The 17,810-nt window shown below is 35.2% G+C and overlaps 1 protein-coding gene across 1 annotated transcript; it reads right to left on the bottom strand.

Annotated features, from left to right (window-relative positions):
- Positions 1–9,597: 9,597 nt before the first annotated feature.
- Positions 9,598–17,365, bottom strand: LOC133186991 (heat shock 70 kDa protein 12A-like). Its single transcript, XM_061322367.1, has 5 exons — positions 17,344–17,365; positions 16,359–16,669; positions 15,351–15,617; positions 11,675–11,840; positions 9,598–10,670 (listed from the first exon to the last, which is right to left on the bottom strand). Exons 1-5 carry the CDS (start codon positions 17,363–17,365, stop codon positions 9,598–9,600), a joined length of 1,839 nt encoding a protein of 612 aa, XP_061178351.1.
- Between the last annotated feature and the right edge of the window lie 445 nt (positions 17,366–17,810).

The following is a 17,810-nucleotide window of genomic DNA, read 5'->3' as shown; positions in this document are numbered from 1 at the left end:
TTGAGTGATAGTACTGTTAAATTCTATCCCCGATCTATAGTTTTGTTTCAAAAAGGGGCTATTTTCTATAACCCATAAGGGCTGGGACTTGACACTGTTTTGGATTTGTACGGAAGACTCTTTCATCGAAAAGATTAGATGATGTACACACATATTTTACAGGCCCGTAATACGCTGGATGTTTTCGGAGATTACCCTCCCTCCTCCACTTTGCTAAAACGTTGTGACATGGCTTGAACAGTTATTTGAATTGCTGTATTTCAATTTTTGCGATATGCCGTTTAGGAAAAATACAAATAAATGCATGTTGTATTAAATACCTTAATATAGACAAATATGAAATCAATATAGAAACTACCGCCACTATGCTTCATGAAATATTCCTAAAACTGAATACAATTCATTATTTAAGTAGAACGTTTAATTATATTAATCCTAAGTTCTATAATTATGAATTTTAGGTAAAATAAAGATATTTGTTTTTTTTTACCACATGGAGAAATGGTGTTCATTCTGATGATTTGCATATCGGCCATTTTGGAACTATAATGGCGGCCGAATTTATAAAGGTTTATATAGGGAAAATTCAAAAATTGCAAATTTTTATATCCTAACTATTTCGGATAAAGTTCTTCCGCCGATGGTTTGATTCTTCTTATTATCTTCTACCGGAAAGGACAAGATTGTTGATACCAAAATGAAAGTTGCGGCCGCCTTTTTGATTTGAAAATTCGAAGCGAGAGTATAATGTTTCACCGAAGGAAAGAGCACAGAATTGGTGTTTTCATCATTTTTTATTAGGAAATGTAAGTGTTTATTACAAGTTGACATAAATTTTCCGCCGATTACGAGGTGCAGGAGAGAGCCTATTTTTACATATGTTTTACCATTCCATGAGGCGTTACGACCGCCTTTTTAATTTGAAAACGGCAATTTTTTGCATCAGTGTGACCTACATTATATCGGGAAATTTCGAGTTTATTCAGTATCTGATGAATATTAATGAGAAATAAATCACATGGAAGCAATTTCATGAATAAATTGCACACAATTTCTCCATATGACGCAAGTGCAGCTTTATGAAAAAGCCACTACATGTATGTATATGTCCATGTCCATGTATTTTGTTTTCTAGTACATGTCCATGTATTTTATTCAACAGAAGGTGTTGAAACTCAAAAGCCTACATCTTACATGTATGTCATCTTAGCATATTTATGGCACTAGTACCAGATTATTGACTTTCTACAGCTTGAGTATCTCTGACGTTTGTCAGTGAATACATGTTTTTTTTTTTAACTAAGGTCTTCCGTCTTCAGCGGAAGACCTTTTTGTTATTTTTAGGTTTCTTTTCCACTGTTTATAAGGTCTTCCGTCTTAAGCGGAAGACCTTCTTGTTATTCTTCGGTTTCTTTTCCACTGTTTTTCTTATTTTTTTTTTCTTACCGATTTTGTGCACGCGATTTTCATGAAACTTTCAGGTCTGATGGAACATTAAAAAATCTTGATACATTTTTTATTTTGATGACGTCACTTCCGGTCCGAATTTTTTTTTTTTGCGTTTTAGTGATTTTTGGAGGGTCAGTTTGGCCGCAGGTTTTCTAAGAAACCACTCATCACAGGAACGTGAAACTTTTAGTGAAGACAGAGCAACACATATAAATCTGTAATATGTAGTTAACTTTCACCGGAAGTGCCACACATCGACGGTCGCTATGTCCTGAAAAAAGTCATATCGAGAGTTTCAAAATTTCGAACACTTTCTGTACGATATCTTTTTACTTGAAAATATTTTGTTAAAACATATACAACAAAATTTGTGAAGAATTACAAGATCTTTTAAATGCTATCTCGAAAAAAGGTCTGGCCCCTAAAATAAAGGATCTAGAGGGGCAAAAGTTTTTTTTTTCCTGATATCTCAAAAAGTATTGAGAATTCGTAATACTTCAAAGAAGCAAAGTTGTTCAACATGACAAGTAGCAGCTTCTGAGATCATCAAATTGTGTCGAATTACGTAACTTTAAGCCAAACAGGAAGTATTGGAAAATTGCTTATTTTCACAGATATTGGTATTGAATTGAATTATGCATATCACAGAGGACGTCTGATTGTATTTCCTGTCGAGTATCGTCACTTTTGTCAACTTCCAGTTAAACTGGAAATAAGTATAAATGACGTACAGTAAACTTCTTTTATAACGTACTCGGTTATAAAGTATCTCCGGATGTAAAGTAGCCATTCCGTAGTCCCGGCAAAGTGTCTATATATTTCATTGGAAAAAACACCACTTACAACGTATTTGTATATAACGTAGTATCGCTAATAAAGTATAAGAAATTGGTCCTGTTACATAATTACACCTCTTATAACGTATTCTGACACGTGGTTTCACACCTTTTCAGAGTTTTCTTTCAACTCAGTGACTGCGGATTAGTCACGCTTTGTTGACTTCACACTTCTCCGTAATTGGTGTTTTTCTAACGAGGTTTCTTTGTTGTTTCAGGTAGATGTATTTATAATAAATTGTTTGAATAAAGTTCATCGAGTGGATGTACTCATAATTGTTTGAATAAAAATTCACCTTTGAGTCAGTAAATAGCAATATAACCGAAAATGATATACATGTAACTAAACTAGTGAAAGAAAAATACATTGATTCAATATCAGTGGACCGTGACGACAGCGAGGACGACGAGGCCATGCCTGACACATGCATACCATCTACCCAGACGATCAAAGAGGGCATTAGTCCGAAGTTTCCACGACTCTGGCAATTCTAAAGACTTTTGTAAATAAATGTCGTCAGGCGAAACAGACAAACATTACGGATTTTTTATATGATCTGACGATCATCAAAATTGTACAGCTCTTAAGTGATTTTGAAATAATTTATACTTTGTGAAAATAAAATGTTACTGAATATTAATCTTTCTTAATATAAGAAATGAAACCAAATATACCTGTAAATCATTTATTTACTTACTATACATACTTTAGAATATTAATAACGCACTAACGGTTTGAAAAGTGCTTACGGTAAAGGTGTACTGGGTACTTCCCGTCTCCGTTTATAACGTACACCGGTTATAACGTAGAATTTATCACAGTCCCCTGAGATACGTTATAAAAGATGTTTACTGTATTTCTGCAGATATCAACATAAAATCAAATGATTAAATTCACCCAAGACTTCTGACCCAATTTTGTGTCGATTGGGTCACTTCCGGTAAAACCGGAAGTAGTCTTGATTTGCTTTATTTATCGAAAATCAGCATAGATTTCAATCATAAAAATCTAAATATAGATCGACATCAATTTTGGTCCTTTGGCCTTCTTTTTAACGAATACTTAAATTTCAATCACTTTTTCTTCAGCATCTCTTTACCTGTAAATACATGTATTTTGTTAAAACATAAAGAACAAAAGTAGTGCAGAATTACAAGATATTTCCATGGATATCATTGAAAAGGGGTAAAGTTGTTCAAAATGACAAGTAGCAGCTAGTGAGACCGTCAAAATACGTCGAATGACGTCACTTCCTGTCAAACAGGAAGTAGTCATAAATTGCTTATTTTCACAGATATTGACATGGAATTGAATTAGTAATGTCACAGAGGACCTCAAATGTATTTTCACTTTCGTTCACTTCCGGTTAAACTGGAAGTAGCCAGAAATGACTTATTTTTGCAGATATTGACATAAAATTAAATGACTAACATCACCCAAGACTATCAACCTCATTTTCTGTGAGTTGGCGTCACTTCCGATCAAACCGGAAGTAGTCATGAATTGCTTAATATCAAGTAACAGTGTAGATTTCAATAGTAAAAATATACAAAAGACAGATCAACATCATTTGGTATAGTGGCCTTCTTCATGATGAATGGCTTACCTTCCTTAAATTAGGGAGCTAGAGGAGTCAAAAGTGTTTTCCTGATAACTCAAAAAGTGTTGAAAATTTGTATAGCGTCATAGAAGCAAAGTTGTTCAAAATGACAAGTAGCAGCTGAGAAGATCATTAAAAGTCGTCAAAATGACGTCACTTCCGGTCACACCGGAAGTAATGGTAAATGGCTCATTCTTGCTCATATGACCATAGATGTCTCTCGATATCATCTCCTTGAAATTTAGACGAAAGACTTATTTGTTGCTTTGCAACACGCTCGTCTAGTTATTATTATTAATTAATTATTATTATTGTCAACTTCATAACTATAGTTTGCAGAGGTGTAACTCTCCAGTTAAGCAATTAAGAACATGAACACATTTTGGCCATTGTTAAAAAGGCTCCTAAAACAAAAATGTGCTTGTGGTGGAACCTTACAGCCATTTAACAGTGAGGGATCTTTATCGTTCCAACGCCTGCTGTGACACGGGGTCTCGCTTTTTATGATCGGCTTTGGCTCAGTTGAATCACAGTTGATTCCTCACGAGGCATCCAGCAAATGTAACTATTTTCGCACACGCCCTGCACTACTTTGATTACCATGCATTGACACCTTCATGTAAATTTTGCATTTGTTAAGTACTGTTGAGCATTAATTTCATGCAGTTACCATGAGATGGAAACATTTATACAGTTATATTATGAATAAATTTTTGATGCGTAGGAATTCCATTCGAAAGTATACTTCCCTTAAGGATAATTTTATTCTTTCATTGGTGTTTGCGAAGCATCTGGAATATACACGTTACATCGAATCTAGAAAGCGCGAATTATCTCATTCTGTCTATTTGTAGCATCGTGGACTTTCAGCATATTTTCATTTATAAAGTAGTTTCAAATCTCACAGATATTATTTATATTTATTTTTAATTATATCGTAATGTTGTTTTTTAGGACTGTCTATACATAAAATGAAAATAATTTTTGGACATTGAGAAAATTATAGTGCTCAAAGGTATAAATATTGAGATTATCTATCATATTTTCAACATAGGGTACCTTACGTTTACCCCCCCCCCCCCCCCGGAAAACTTTTCAAAGACAATGAAGTACTGATGAACAGAAATCACTGTTGTTTACGTAAGTGGGTAAAATTTCCGCAAAGAAGTGTTCAATCTATTCATATTGACCTATTAAACATGTAAAATATAATGATCTGATCTTGATCTGATCACAAATTAAGTACTGTACATTTTAAAGGGCAGATTACTCTATCTGCATAAAAATACCAAAATATCAGAACACTTTAGTGCGCAGTGTATAGAGGGCTCTCTTAAGGTGCTTGACACATCACATATCAATTAAATCTTCGATGACGCCATCTGTATCGATTTGTTTTGCACACGGCTCTTGATTTGCTTGGCGTTTAGCGGGAAAACATATACTAGTTGTTCCGTTCCGGAAAATTTTTAGGTATTTGGTTTTGGTGTTTATGTTCAACATACTTCTTCCGCTCCACGAGCTTTTCATGTTGTGAGTTTTATCGATGGTGTTTTACAGACACCACAGTGTATGTATTTTTGTTATTTCATTTTCATCTTTATATAAGTGATAAATAGTGCATTTCTTTCAATATCTATGATGTTTTCAATTTATGCATTTAAATATTTTGGATATGAATGAATTTATTGCCTATCGGTAGTGTACTCCCTGACCTATGATACGTTTTTGCATGTTCTACGTTGTATTGTTTATATTTTGTTGTAGCATCTACGGTTCATTCCTAGAGAATAAATTAAGTTTACTAGCTGTCGTGTTCTCGACTTTTTGGGACAGCAAACTAGTATTAAAACCATCTATAAGGTAGTTTAAACTTTGTTTTAGTCCTAAATTTGCTGAGATATTCATAAATACTCGATCAATCCAGTTAAGAAAAAATCTTTTGCAGTATGGACTGAGTGTAGAACTGTTCAGAATATAAGCATGAGTACCTAGGTTTTATTAACTTCCAACATTAATTTCTCTGTAAAATATTTCATAGTTAATAAACCTGCAGAGTTCTATTCTTATAAAGATATTAGCCAATGTGAATCTCATCCCATCTCACAAAAATACGAACAGTACATCTTTCTCTTTACTAAATAAAAAATAATAAAGGTTATTTAAGGCAACAATATTGTGTTTTTACAACCATTGTTAGGTTAAAATTTGTGCTTCAATTTTAATTCGGTATGTTGATAGAAACCTTTTGAGGGTTACTCAGTTGAAAGTAATGTGCAATTAAAAAAAATACTTATAGAATAAATATTAATTTTAGTTAATTAAAATAGAAAAAAAACAGTGATTTTTAGAATAGTTTAAAGTCTACAAATGAATTTCAAGACATTTGAGGATACTGACTACTGATATCCAATGCTGATTATTCCTTTAAAACGAATACTTGTTTAGGTTTCATCGAAAAGACCCTTAAATTTCATTTCAAAGTGCCCAGCGCCTGGCGAAGTGACAGTTGTTACCTTTTTTTTTTTTTTTTTTATCAACCTAGCTTTGTCGCAATTTGGGCGCGAATCGACGACCATTTGATAATGGATGGGGCGCTCTACCGACTGAGCCTTCCCAGCATAAGTATCTAGGCTTCAGAATTATTAAAAGTTACAATATTCTGATTAATTCTTTTACTTAAAACATTCTAAATCTAATTTCACAGACCTATTCATAAAGTAATGTGTATAGATGTTTGAAATCTTGGTGGGGAACTAAAAACATGTAGTTGTATGAAATTTAGAGGGTTATAGTGAAATTGGATTTCAAGCGTTACTTGACTGTAAATAGCTAGGAAGTTTCTACTCCTCGAATGCACTACACATTAAAATATAACACATCCCATTATCCTCTGAATTCTGACGAATTCAAAAAGTTTACACACAGGTTTTTAATTTTTGAATATACTGAGAACATTTGAGCAAAGATATATTCAAGTTTACAGTGGATTTTCAAGGATTGTTTTACATCGACAATTTCTTAGGTAAATGTCAATCACCTTATTCATAAACTAAATATTGAGAAAGTGGCCATCTCAAAGGGTCTAAGTTTTAGCAAAGGACATTAGAGTGAAAGGGATTTGTAAAAGACAGTATATTGAGTTTGATCTTGACCTTTGATTTGCATCTTTATCTGGGTTAGGATAAGCCAGATTGGGCCAAGGAGATAGAAAATACACTCAGGATAATGATTTCACACAAAGGTCTACTATTATCTTGACCTCTGAAAAAGAAATTTGTATTAAGGTCTCTGCACACCCTTACCCACAGGCACTTAATGGGTGAAGCAAAATTTAGAAAAGGCAAAGGGAGAAAATATGCTAATAAAAAGGATTTCACAAAGAGATTTGTTTCAACCTTAACCTCAGACTTTAGGTTCAACATCACTGATATTTTGAACACATGAACAATCTACGTGTACCGTCTGAACTAGGTAGGGCCAAAAGGAAAATAAACAAGCATTCTGAGAGTATTGCATTAGCAATACTAGTCCCCTACCGGTAAGTGTAATCTGGTTCCGTTCCCGTTAAGAATTGAAAATGCCATAATTCCGTCAAAAATTAATGAAGCGGGACGAAATGCAAACTTGATCTATAACTAATCAAGGTAAAGCCACATACTAAAAATCAGCTCAATATCTACAAGCGTTTAGAAGAAAATTGCGGAAAACCCGTAAAAATTGAAAAAGCCCTAATTCCGTCAAAAATCAATGAAGCGGAACGAAATGCAAACTTGATCTGTAACTCATCAAGATACAGTCACATACCAAAAATCAGCTCAATATCTGCAAGCGTTTCGGAAAAAAGTGCGGAAAACCAAGTGGGACAGACTGACAGACAGACAGAGGGACAGACAGACAGACAGACAGACAGACGGACAGACAGACAGACGGACGGACAGACGGATGGACAGACTCAGAGGAAACCTATAGTCCCCTCCGGTTTCACCGGTAGGGGACTAATAAGCTGCGGACTAGGATTTTAAAAAAAGAGGGTTTTTTAACCTCGATAAAACAATTAGTTCAGGGTCACTGGACACCCTCTATATCCACAAGCACTCGGTGGGTGAGGTTTGAGACAGATGGGGACAAGGGGTGTGTCGTTGAATTCTTAATGGACTAATTATTCTTCTTTGTTTATTGTAAAATCTATACACACATGTTATGTTTTGTATGCCGTAATAATTTGTCATAATAGTATGACGTCATATACGTTACCACCACGTCTTGTGAAAGACTTTCTACAGTTTAGATCAGAGTTCATTAAAAAACACTGCAGCGAACAGAGGTGTTTTAAATATCTTCGGGCTACCCAACCCACAACATTCTCGACATTGGTGCCGTGACCATTGGTATAGTATGACAAGCCCGGAAATGGATGCAGTGAAATTGATGACAATATGTTCCGATCATTGAAGTGCTATAACAAGAATTTTGAAGAGAATTCCTTAATCTGAAGATGAAATTTCAAAGAATGAAATGATGAAAATACTGCAAGAGAAACAGAATTTATCAGAGTATATTTACACGGAAATTCTACAAGGATTATCTAATCCTGTAAGATAGAAACTGAAATTGAGGAATCAGATGAGTAAAAGATTTAAGGCTCAAGCTACGTGCTGATGAAGCATGCAATGGATTACAAGACTCAGTTTACCCCTGGTCAAGTTAATGAGAACGTTCATCCTTCTACTCCTAAACACACCTCAGTTCATTCCTAGCAATGACCCTTCCCAGCTAAGTTTAGGAAGCACTAAGATTCAAAATCATAAAATGCCAAAACTTAAGTTGCCTGTATTCTCTGGAAATTTACTTGAATGACAAACTTTCTGGGATTGTTTTGAAACAAGTATTCATAGAAACAACAGCCACTCTGATGTTGAAAAATTCAGCTACATTAGATTATTGCTTTGAGACATGCAGAAGCTGATGTATCTTCCAGCTCCAAATAATATCCCGAATGTGAGAGTTAAATCAGTAAATTAGAGATGTATATGCGCAGTCTTGAGTCACTTGAATTATACCCCGAAACACTCATCCTTGCTGCTATCTGTGACCCTGAAGAAACTTCCACAACAATCCTCCGAGAAATCATTCGCCGAAATGGAGATGACCATTTGGATATACATACACTCTTCAAATCAATCAAAAGAGAACAATCGGTGTTTGAGATTACTGACTTCAACAACATTACTAACAGTGAACCAAATATCACATCAAGTCATCAGAATAGCCTTTTTCTACGGTTCATAGATCAGAATTAAAAAAAAAACACAGTACAGATAAGGTGTTTTTCATATCTTTGGGCTACCAACCCACAACGCAACATTCTCGACAGGGTTTTTTTTTATAAGAAATATATACATATACGACATCAATATAAATTCACTCCTCATCTGTCTCTGATGTCTTCTGTCACGGGTACTTCAATGAAACTCAATGATAACTACCTCTTTCGTTTTGAAAACGGATTTCGTTTTATAAAGTGTTTGAAAGATAAGGAGAGCTTAGCAAACAAACACAAGGAACACTTCTAGATATCACTTCTATTTATTTACAAATCCAATTTATCTGAACCACTTAACAAAATAAAATTAAATAGTTTGGAAACGGATTATCTCACAAAATGAAAAAGGAAAAAAAAAACATATGGTTTTCAGAAAAAAAAAACCTCACAAGAACTCAAACCTAGCGCTGGTTTCTTCTCCGGTACTCATTTTTGCTGATACTTGAATTTCCGTTCCAGCAATCTGCATTTCTATAGTACAAGTAAACATATCAGGCCATAATTTACCTTTGCATTTCACAATAACTTCCCCTAAAACGCGACATCCAACGTCATGAACAAACATAATATCTGACCTATTCGTGACATATACTTTTATATTTAATGGTTCCTTCCGTTGATCTGCTCTGCTTTCATCTCGAAAGTCAAAAACAGAAGTGAAAGATTGCTTTTCGCCTAAGGACACTCTTTGTCCTTTTTCAAAAAACATTCGAAAAATATTTTTGCAATATTTTTCTCCGTTGAATTTCGTCATATTGCTTAATGGGTGTAACTCTTTATTGAAAGGTTCACAAACATCTTCTCCATACGTATAGCGACAAATGCGTGAGCAGATCATTTTTGGGTTGTGTCCATATATAACTGCACCTCTAGCAACAGCTAGACCAGCCTCCACGGGAACGACGAGTCGATTTTTTGGAAACGCAGCTTTGAGTCTTTCAATAACTAGAGAACTATTTGCATATTGACCAACAACCACTATTCCTAATAACATGTTACAACTCGGATCCTTAAAGATAGCCTGGAGATGGGATATGATGTCATATAGCGAATTTTTGAAAAAGCTTCGAAACAAGTTAGCGTCAATAAACATCTTTTGGTTTGAAAATCTAATATAGCTGGCATATGGAGACTGGGCAACAATTTCAGAAATATTGCAATCGGTATGTTCTTTTAAAATATCGAATAGAGCTAAAGGAATCCTTATAACAATTGCGTGGTTTGAATGAGAATCAACTTTTCTTTTGGTTATTTCTAGCGCCCGCAAAAGTTGTAAATAGTCAGACCTACACTGAACTTTAAATTCACTGAGAACATCTGATCCAAAAAGCTTCATCAGGAATTGGAAAAATTCTTCATCAACTCTGGTACCTCCCCAAGGTCCTCCACATACTTTATAAATGGATTTCATTTCGCCTGTCTGGGTCGTTTCTTGAGCTGTAATGTCCACAGTTCCCCCTGAAACAAAACTCTGTACTGCACTGTATACAACTCCATGAATTTCTTGATATAATTAACCTGAGGCATTCATAGCAAAACATTGTGTAAAAAATACCTGCATGTTTCGTATGATTCCATTCATTGCATGTTACATCTGACGTATACATGTCTCGTACGTTAGAGGCAAAAAAAAAAAAAAAAAAAACAAAAAACAAAAAAACAAAAAAAACCAATCTCCATGATACTATTTTTGCTAAGATTCTGGAATTGTTGACTACTTTAAACAATGATAGATTTTTATCATTTGATACACATATCTGATAATAGTTCTTAAAATCAATGTCGAGAAATATATTTATGTTTCAAGAAATGAAGAGATGCCCTCACATGGATTGGATTACGCGTGTGTATCGAACACTTTTCTTGGAAATATCATTGTTATTGTATCTCTTAGGTGAATACCATGACCGAATACTATTGCATTAGTAAAATATTAATAGATTGTATTAAAGATGAACACGATTCGTAAAAGAAATGTGTCCGCCATATTCGATCTGAGTCTCGCTATATCTGAGGACCCCTATATATAGAGCAGTTCACTTAGTCACAGTTTAGTGTAATCAATCGTCACCGGTGTAGATGGACGCATGCTATACAACACTCGTAGCGACAAAAATAACTGTGTACTTCTTCCAATGTTGGAGAGTAAGATATTAAAGAGACTTACAACAGTTGCACAGGTCAGTGCATTATACAAACAAACACAAATATACGTAACTGCAATAAAATGTTAACACAGGTAATGCAAGATATGAACCAACACGAACACGGGTCGCCATTCCTCGGCGATATCCGTGACAATAAAGCAGTCAGGTGTAACGAATGCAAAGAATATACCCCGGTGCCGATATCGGAGATAGTAATATTGAAAATGGCGTATGCCTATTTACGAGTCGTGTTCAGCTTTAACCACACAGGTTTAAATTTTGATGTGACAGTAGGATAAAATAATCATGACCTACCTCCAAGATCTACAACCATGAATTTTTTCCCTCGTTCAAAGGTTCGGAGGACCAGTTCTTGGTGTTCTCCACCCATCTCAAATCTATCAATGGGAAGTAGACGACAATACAAGGCTGCAGCTTCTGGCTCATACGCTAACTTTAATTGGTCGTCTTTAATACCAGCCTGTACAATGTACAATGAAATGACGTTTTAAAACAATAGACCAATCAACACAATCATGCCTCTCACGTGAGTCAATAATCTCCTGAAAAATGAATGAAAATTAAACAATAAAATGCTTTCGTACATGTAAGTTGTTAGTATGGGAATAAATGTTGTAGCTGTTGCAGAAAAAATACATAACCCGCGTAAGCGGGTTATGTAATTTTTATCTGCAATAGCTGCAACGTTAATTCCCATACTAACAAACAAACAAAGAAATTTTATTGTTTATATTTATATCTGTCCAAAAATTACCTATAGTAGGATTAAGTAGATTAGATATTGTGTTATTGATATGTACGTAATTGTACGCTTAATTGCATCGATGGCAGAGTCACTGCTCAAAAAATCTTTACAGGTGATATGCTAGAGCCTTATTGCTGTTTACTGACTGCTAAACAGCAATAGTTTTCGTAGGAAATAAAGAAGGTATTCTGTGGATGTAAATATCATATCATTAAATGAAACCTGCTAGTATGAACACAGAGTTGATGTAATTACTCTAAAATGTTTAATTGAGGATTACATCAACGTTGCAGCGTTCACGGTAGCTCAGTCGGTAAAGCGCTCGCTCCGTGATCGGGAGGTTGTGAGTTCGAATCTCGGCCGCGACAGACTTAAGTCGATAAAAAATGGGTAGCAACTGTTCCTTCGCCATGCGTTCGGCACTTCGAAGTGAAAGTTGCGGGTCCTTCGGATGAGACCTTAAAAACCGAGGTCCCGTGTCACGGCAGGCGTTGGCACGATAAAGGTCCCTCACTTCTCAATGGCCCTGCATGAGTGCCGAGTAAAGGTCAAAATTTGAAGCCCTTCACTAGTATATGGTGGCGTCTCTATATGAGTGAAAAATTCTCGAATGGGACGTAAAACAACATACAATCAATCAGCAACTTTGGTTTTGTTTTTGTGAATGTCAACATACTTTAAATTTCTAGAAAACTTTGTTCGTTCTCCTATTGTGATCGGGAAGAAGTCATTGAGAGACATTCCTTGAACAAAACTAAATCTACATTTCATTGGGATGCTTGTGTATCAATATGAAAAATTGTAATCCAGCTTTAAATGGAAGATTTTCCCTATATTTTCCACGAAAAAGACAGCTTTCCTGATTCTGTTGCACACTACCTCTAGGGGTGTCATTTGAATAATTTTGATTTTGTAAACACTACATGATAATTTTAAAGATTGATTTTATAAATAATGACCCTGCTGTTTCTTAAAAGAGGGTTTTAAAAAAAATTCCAGTGTCACACTCTGCTCCTCCATTGTGGTCCCACTTAGCCCTAAAGCTATGTTTGAACAGAAATGATTCTGTATTACATAGATATGCTGTGTATTCAAATGATCAATTGTGACCCTGGTTTCTTAAGGCTTAAAATATTTTAAGTTGCTTTACTTATTATTTTATTATTTAATATTGCATGAACCCATCTTAGCCCTTCCCCCCCCCTCCCCCCCCTGCGTAAATGCATATGCTTATATATGAATATTTGCCGGCGGTCTTCAGAAGTTTTAGATCATGATTTGTAGCTCTGGGCGTTATGATGTGAACAGTGTTAGATCTTCAATACAAGATGTTTGCAAATTGTCTTAACATTCTTTGCATTTTTCCTACATATTGCCTTCAAAAAGTTTATCTGTACCGTGGTTTCAACCTAGGATAAGGTATAATGAATTCACACTTTATATGGAAGCTTTCACTTGACCTTACCACATTTTCATGAATTCTTATGTTCATAATCTCTTTTTGAGACGTGACATTTTCCAATGATACATGAAGAATTATGAATACCCGTCGAAGCTCTATGACAGGTTTAGTGGTTCTAAAGATAAGTTGAAATGTGAAAAAGCTTGGAGAAAAAATATGCAAACAGACGGTCACCAATCCCTCTTCCACCAGCAAATACATGTCCTCATAAATGGTAAAAATGAATAACTTGGCCTCAACTGCCAAGAAAATAAATAGTCTGTCCTAAACTGGTGTTAACCCCCCCTCCCCATTAGAGTTTATGAGTTCGGCAGTTTTCCGTTATTTCTTTGTCAAGCTTTTTTCCGTGAAGAAGAAAATAAATTATCTGTCCTTTGTCATCTTGAAAATAAATAAACTATCCTTCACTGGCATGAAAATAAATGATCTGACTCAAAATAATCCCCCCAATGGTCGTCCCCTAAGACCACATACAATAGCATCTACCAGGTGACCCCTTGTAATTTAATTTTGCACATTAACAAAATCCGGTTTAAAGAGAACAACTACAATTGAAAAGTTACAGTTTTTTGTTATTAATTTAGTTATTTCTCTACGAAAGCCTATTAGGATCAATCTAGTATGTAGAAAAAAAAAATTAAAAGGCGATATAACGCCTTTCAAAAGGCGTAATAATGCGAAAAAAGGCATCGGTTATAACGCCTTTTAAAAGGGCTTAATAACGCGAAAAAAGGCGTAATAACGCAAAAAGGCACTATTACGCCTTTGCAAAAGGCACTATTACGCCTTTGCAAAAGGCGTTATTACGCCTTTTATTTGCAATGCATGACTAACTTAGCCCACCCCGGGGGCTGAAATATTACCCTTGGGACATGAATATCACAATTAAATATAGGGCTTATTTCTCAATAATAATTTAAAACATATTGTAATTAGATTTCCAGGAAAAAAGATTTTTAAATGTGTAATATATTTTCAATGTCAATCGAAGTTAGTCCTTCTCTGATGCCAGACACCTCTACCAAGAGTCTTGGATTTCACAAATTTGGTTGAAGGCTAATTGATCATTATACCCATGCAAATAGTTTGCCTGCTTTTTTCCAAGAGGAGAGAAACATATTTTCAAATTTGACATGAATTTTTAATACATGACCAGCAAAACCCTTAAGCTGCGTCTACCTTTATCCTGGATTTTCACAAGTAGAGTGTTGACTTCTCTTAATACGCATGCAAACAGTTGTCTGCGAGATGTGCAGGAATATAGAAAACACTTTTAAATGTTGCATAAAGATGGCTTTGATTCAATCTTTCATAAATTTATTAATATTAAATAACGCCTTTCCATTTTTTTTTTGGATATAATGCCTTATCAAACAGGCCAGTAGTACGAGTGCGAGGGGGGTGGGGCTCCCTTAACCCCACTTTTTGGGAGTATAATCTTGCTATAGTTTAAATATAAAAATTCATTTATTGGCTGCTCGGTCACTGAACATTTTGTTGCAGTATGGTCAAACTCTTGCAAATCATGGTATTTAAAAAAAAGTTTTACCGAAAAGTTAGAAAAAACCCTCCAGTTTAGGCAGTTAAGTTTTTATATCGGGGAAGGTGGGTATCTTGTTTTCTGTCTCCACCCCCCCCCCCCCCCCTTAAAAGCACGAGCCCAATTATGACTATTCAAAAGGCATAATAACACCTTTTCAAAAGGCGTAATAACGCCTTTTAAATTTTTTTCTCCATAGATTGATCCAAATCGGCTTTCGTACTTCTCTTGCTGCTTCGCGTGTAAACTGTTTGGCTGAATCTGTCCAAATGGCGGGAACAGTGATCACCCAGAAAATGCCGTCTGCTGTTATGGCGTCCAATAAGTTCTTTTCGTATAACTGTTCGAGTAAGTGCTCTTTCAAATAACGAATGGCGTGAGCTATGATTGTCATAAATGGCATCTTTTTGCCATCAATGTCCTCTATTTCCATGTCCCTCTTCAAGTCTGTAAAAAGACAGTCACTCCCGGTCTGATCTTTGGATATATCCTAAAAATTATAATAATGCTGTGTGGATTATAATTACATAGAACTTTTTAAATATGAAAAGAAGAAACATTTCCGAATGAATGAGTCATTATAGCATCGCAAGTGTGTAATGTTATTTTTTTTCAAAGCATAACACTCTGAACCAAAAGCACCTGATGTAAAGATGGTATAACCACACCCACTAACCCGATTCTCCGCAAGTGAAAGAAGAATGATTCAAGTCTGGTATATAAATGCTGATTCACAACAAATATTTTAAAGGTCTGACCAGGCGTGAATAGAAAGGGTTTGTTAAACATCATCTCCTTGATCTGCCTCTTATATGTGTCGTTTATTATATTTTCAATCTGAAGATGAATATGATTACATGATAATTTTTAAAATTATCATATTCAACTTTAGATTGAAAATCAATAAAACGACACCTTTATATAAATTCCAGTGATAGTGCTGTATAATATTGAAAATTTCCATCGAAACCCCCCCCCTCCCCCCCCCCCCCCCCCCCCCGCTTTCTACAGCACTGTTTTTATGTACTGGTAGAAGAGCAAATTATAAAATGTAATATAGGAAATTTATATCACATGTTATGAAGACATGTTAGGATTTATATTTATGTATTTTTAAGAAGCTGTCGTAATCTGTAAAAATAAATCTCATAACGGGGGGTGGAGGGGGAGGAAGGGTTGATCAGGTGCCTGTGTTCTGAACTTTTCTAAATTGTAATTTTAGATCGATTACCAGCGCATTCATAAGTTTCATCTTAAAGCGACTGAAGTAGTACCATCCCTCATGTTCGTCATTTTCCGCCAATTCTGCGTACTTATCTTCTGCATCATACCCAAAGCTGTGGAAGGTCTTATTGGGCCTCAACAAAACAGTAGTAGGAGTCTTACAGGAAATAAAACCTGACTCGGTGGAAGCCCATTGGTTTGAGTGAATCATTAGAGGATTTGCTTGAAAATCATATTTAGATGAGAATGCGTATCCGGAATACGTTGAACCAAAGTCAATTGCTGCCACCATCAGTTTTTCAAGTTTTCTATCTCCACCTTCAATATAGCATAATGCAAGAATCTTGAAAGCAAATCTCAAATAATTTTATTTACAAATGTTTTGAACATCAAAATAAGTTCCTTAATACATCATGCATGTTATGTGTGAGATTCAACTAGAGAGTCTCAAACATTTGAGGTAAAATCGCAATTAAAATTGAACTGGAAGAATGCCACACACGAAATTTTAACAAAATTGTGTATTTTCAATTGAAACAAGGTATGAAAAAACTAAAGTTGAGGCTTTTTGGCATTATATTTTTGTTTATTTCGAGATATAGAAGTATTGCGATTTTAATTGATAACCTGTCCACGTGCATACCCCCCTCCCCCCGGAAAAAAAAACTGGTTAGATTTTTCAAATGGAGGCAAAGCTGCCCAAGCATATCATTGCCAACTGAACACCTTAGACTATGGGCGGGAGAAAGGGTAAAAAAGACAAAAACTAACAATTTATTTGTCAAAAACGTACTGAAATACAAAACTAACAGTAATCGCATCTTCTCGGACCTTTCCGGCAAACTCGGAAAAAAAAAACAAACCCTGGAATGCATTTACATCACCGGATGTTAAAATTTATACAAGATGGAGTCGCTTCCTATTTATTAAAGTATTGGATAGACAGAGTTAAAAGTCCCTTCTGTATAGTTTATTTTAGGTAATATCTTTACATTCAATGAAGTTCAACTCCATGCTATACAGATAAGAAACCTCTCTACCTTTATTTCAAAGTTTAGGAGAAGGGTGGGGGGTGTCATGGACGCCTACGTGTACCTAAATAAATCTAGGTTTGATTTTTGGCTTGTCGGAAAGGCCTGCAAAGTTGCGCTTGAACAAACTGCTTAAAATAAAATCAACAAACTCGATTGCAAAATCAACAGATTCCGTTGCAAAACGAGCGATCATCGATGCAAAACCAACAGTACAATGTAGTTAACTGAATTTTCGCTATATGGCGTGCAAAAAAGAAATTCATAATCTGAATTAACTCTAGATGGCGTAAGAGTCTGTAAATTATGAAGCCAAAGGGTTCAACAATGTAATTTCTTAAACATATGTAGACTGTAAATTGTGTACAATCGCAACTTGTTTATTTAAGCTATCCTGTGCAAAATGAAAAAGAAAATTACGTGAATGA

The sequence above is a fragment of the Saccostrea echinata genome, unplaced genomic scaffold, assembly GCF_033153115.1.
Source record: "Saccostrea echinata isolate AGI-Se365-2 ecotype Australia unplaced genomic scaffold, CSIRO_AGI_Sech_v1 ptg000014l, whole genome shotgun sequence".
NCBI lineage: Eukaryota > Metazoa > Mollusca > Bivalvia > Ostreida > Ostreidae > Saccostrea > Saccostrea echinata.
Note: the sequence above shows the minus strand (reverse complement) of the source record. Positions and strands in the feature narration are given on the sequence as shown.

Bases quoted from the DNA above. Each gene is read 5' to 3' on its own strand.
- LOC133186991 (XM_061322367.1), bottom strand. From the start codon at position 17,365: ATGGAGTTGAACTTCATTGAAT. The intron at 16,670-17,343 runs GTAAAGATATTA...GCTATATTGAAG, and splicing joins GGAGTTGAACTTCATTGAAT to GTGGAGATAGAAAACTTGAA. The intron at 11,841-15,350 runs GTACGAAAGCCG...TACATTGTACAG, and splicing joins CACGCGAAGCAGCAAGAGAA to GCTGGTATTAAAGACGACCA.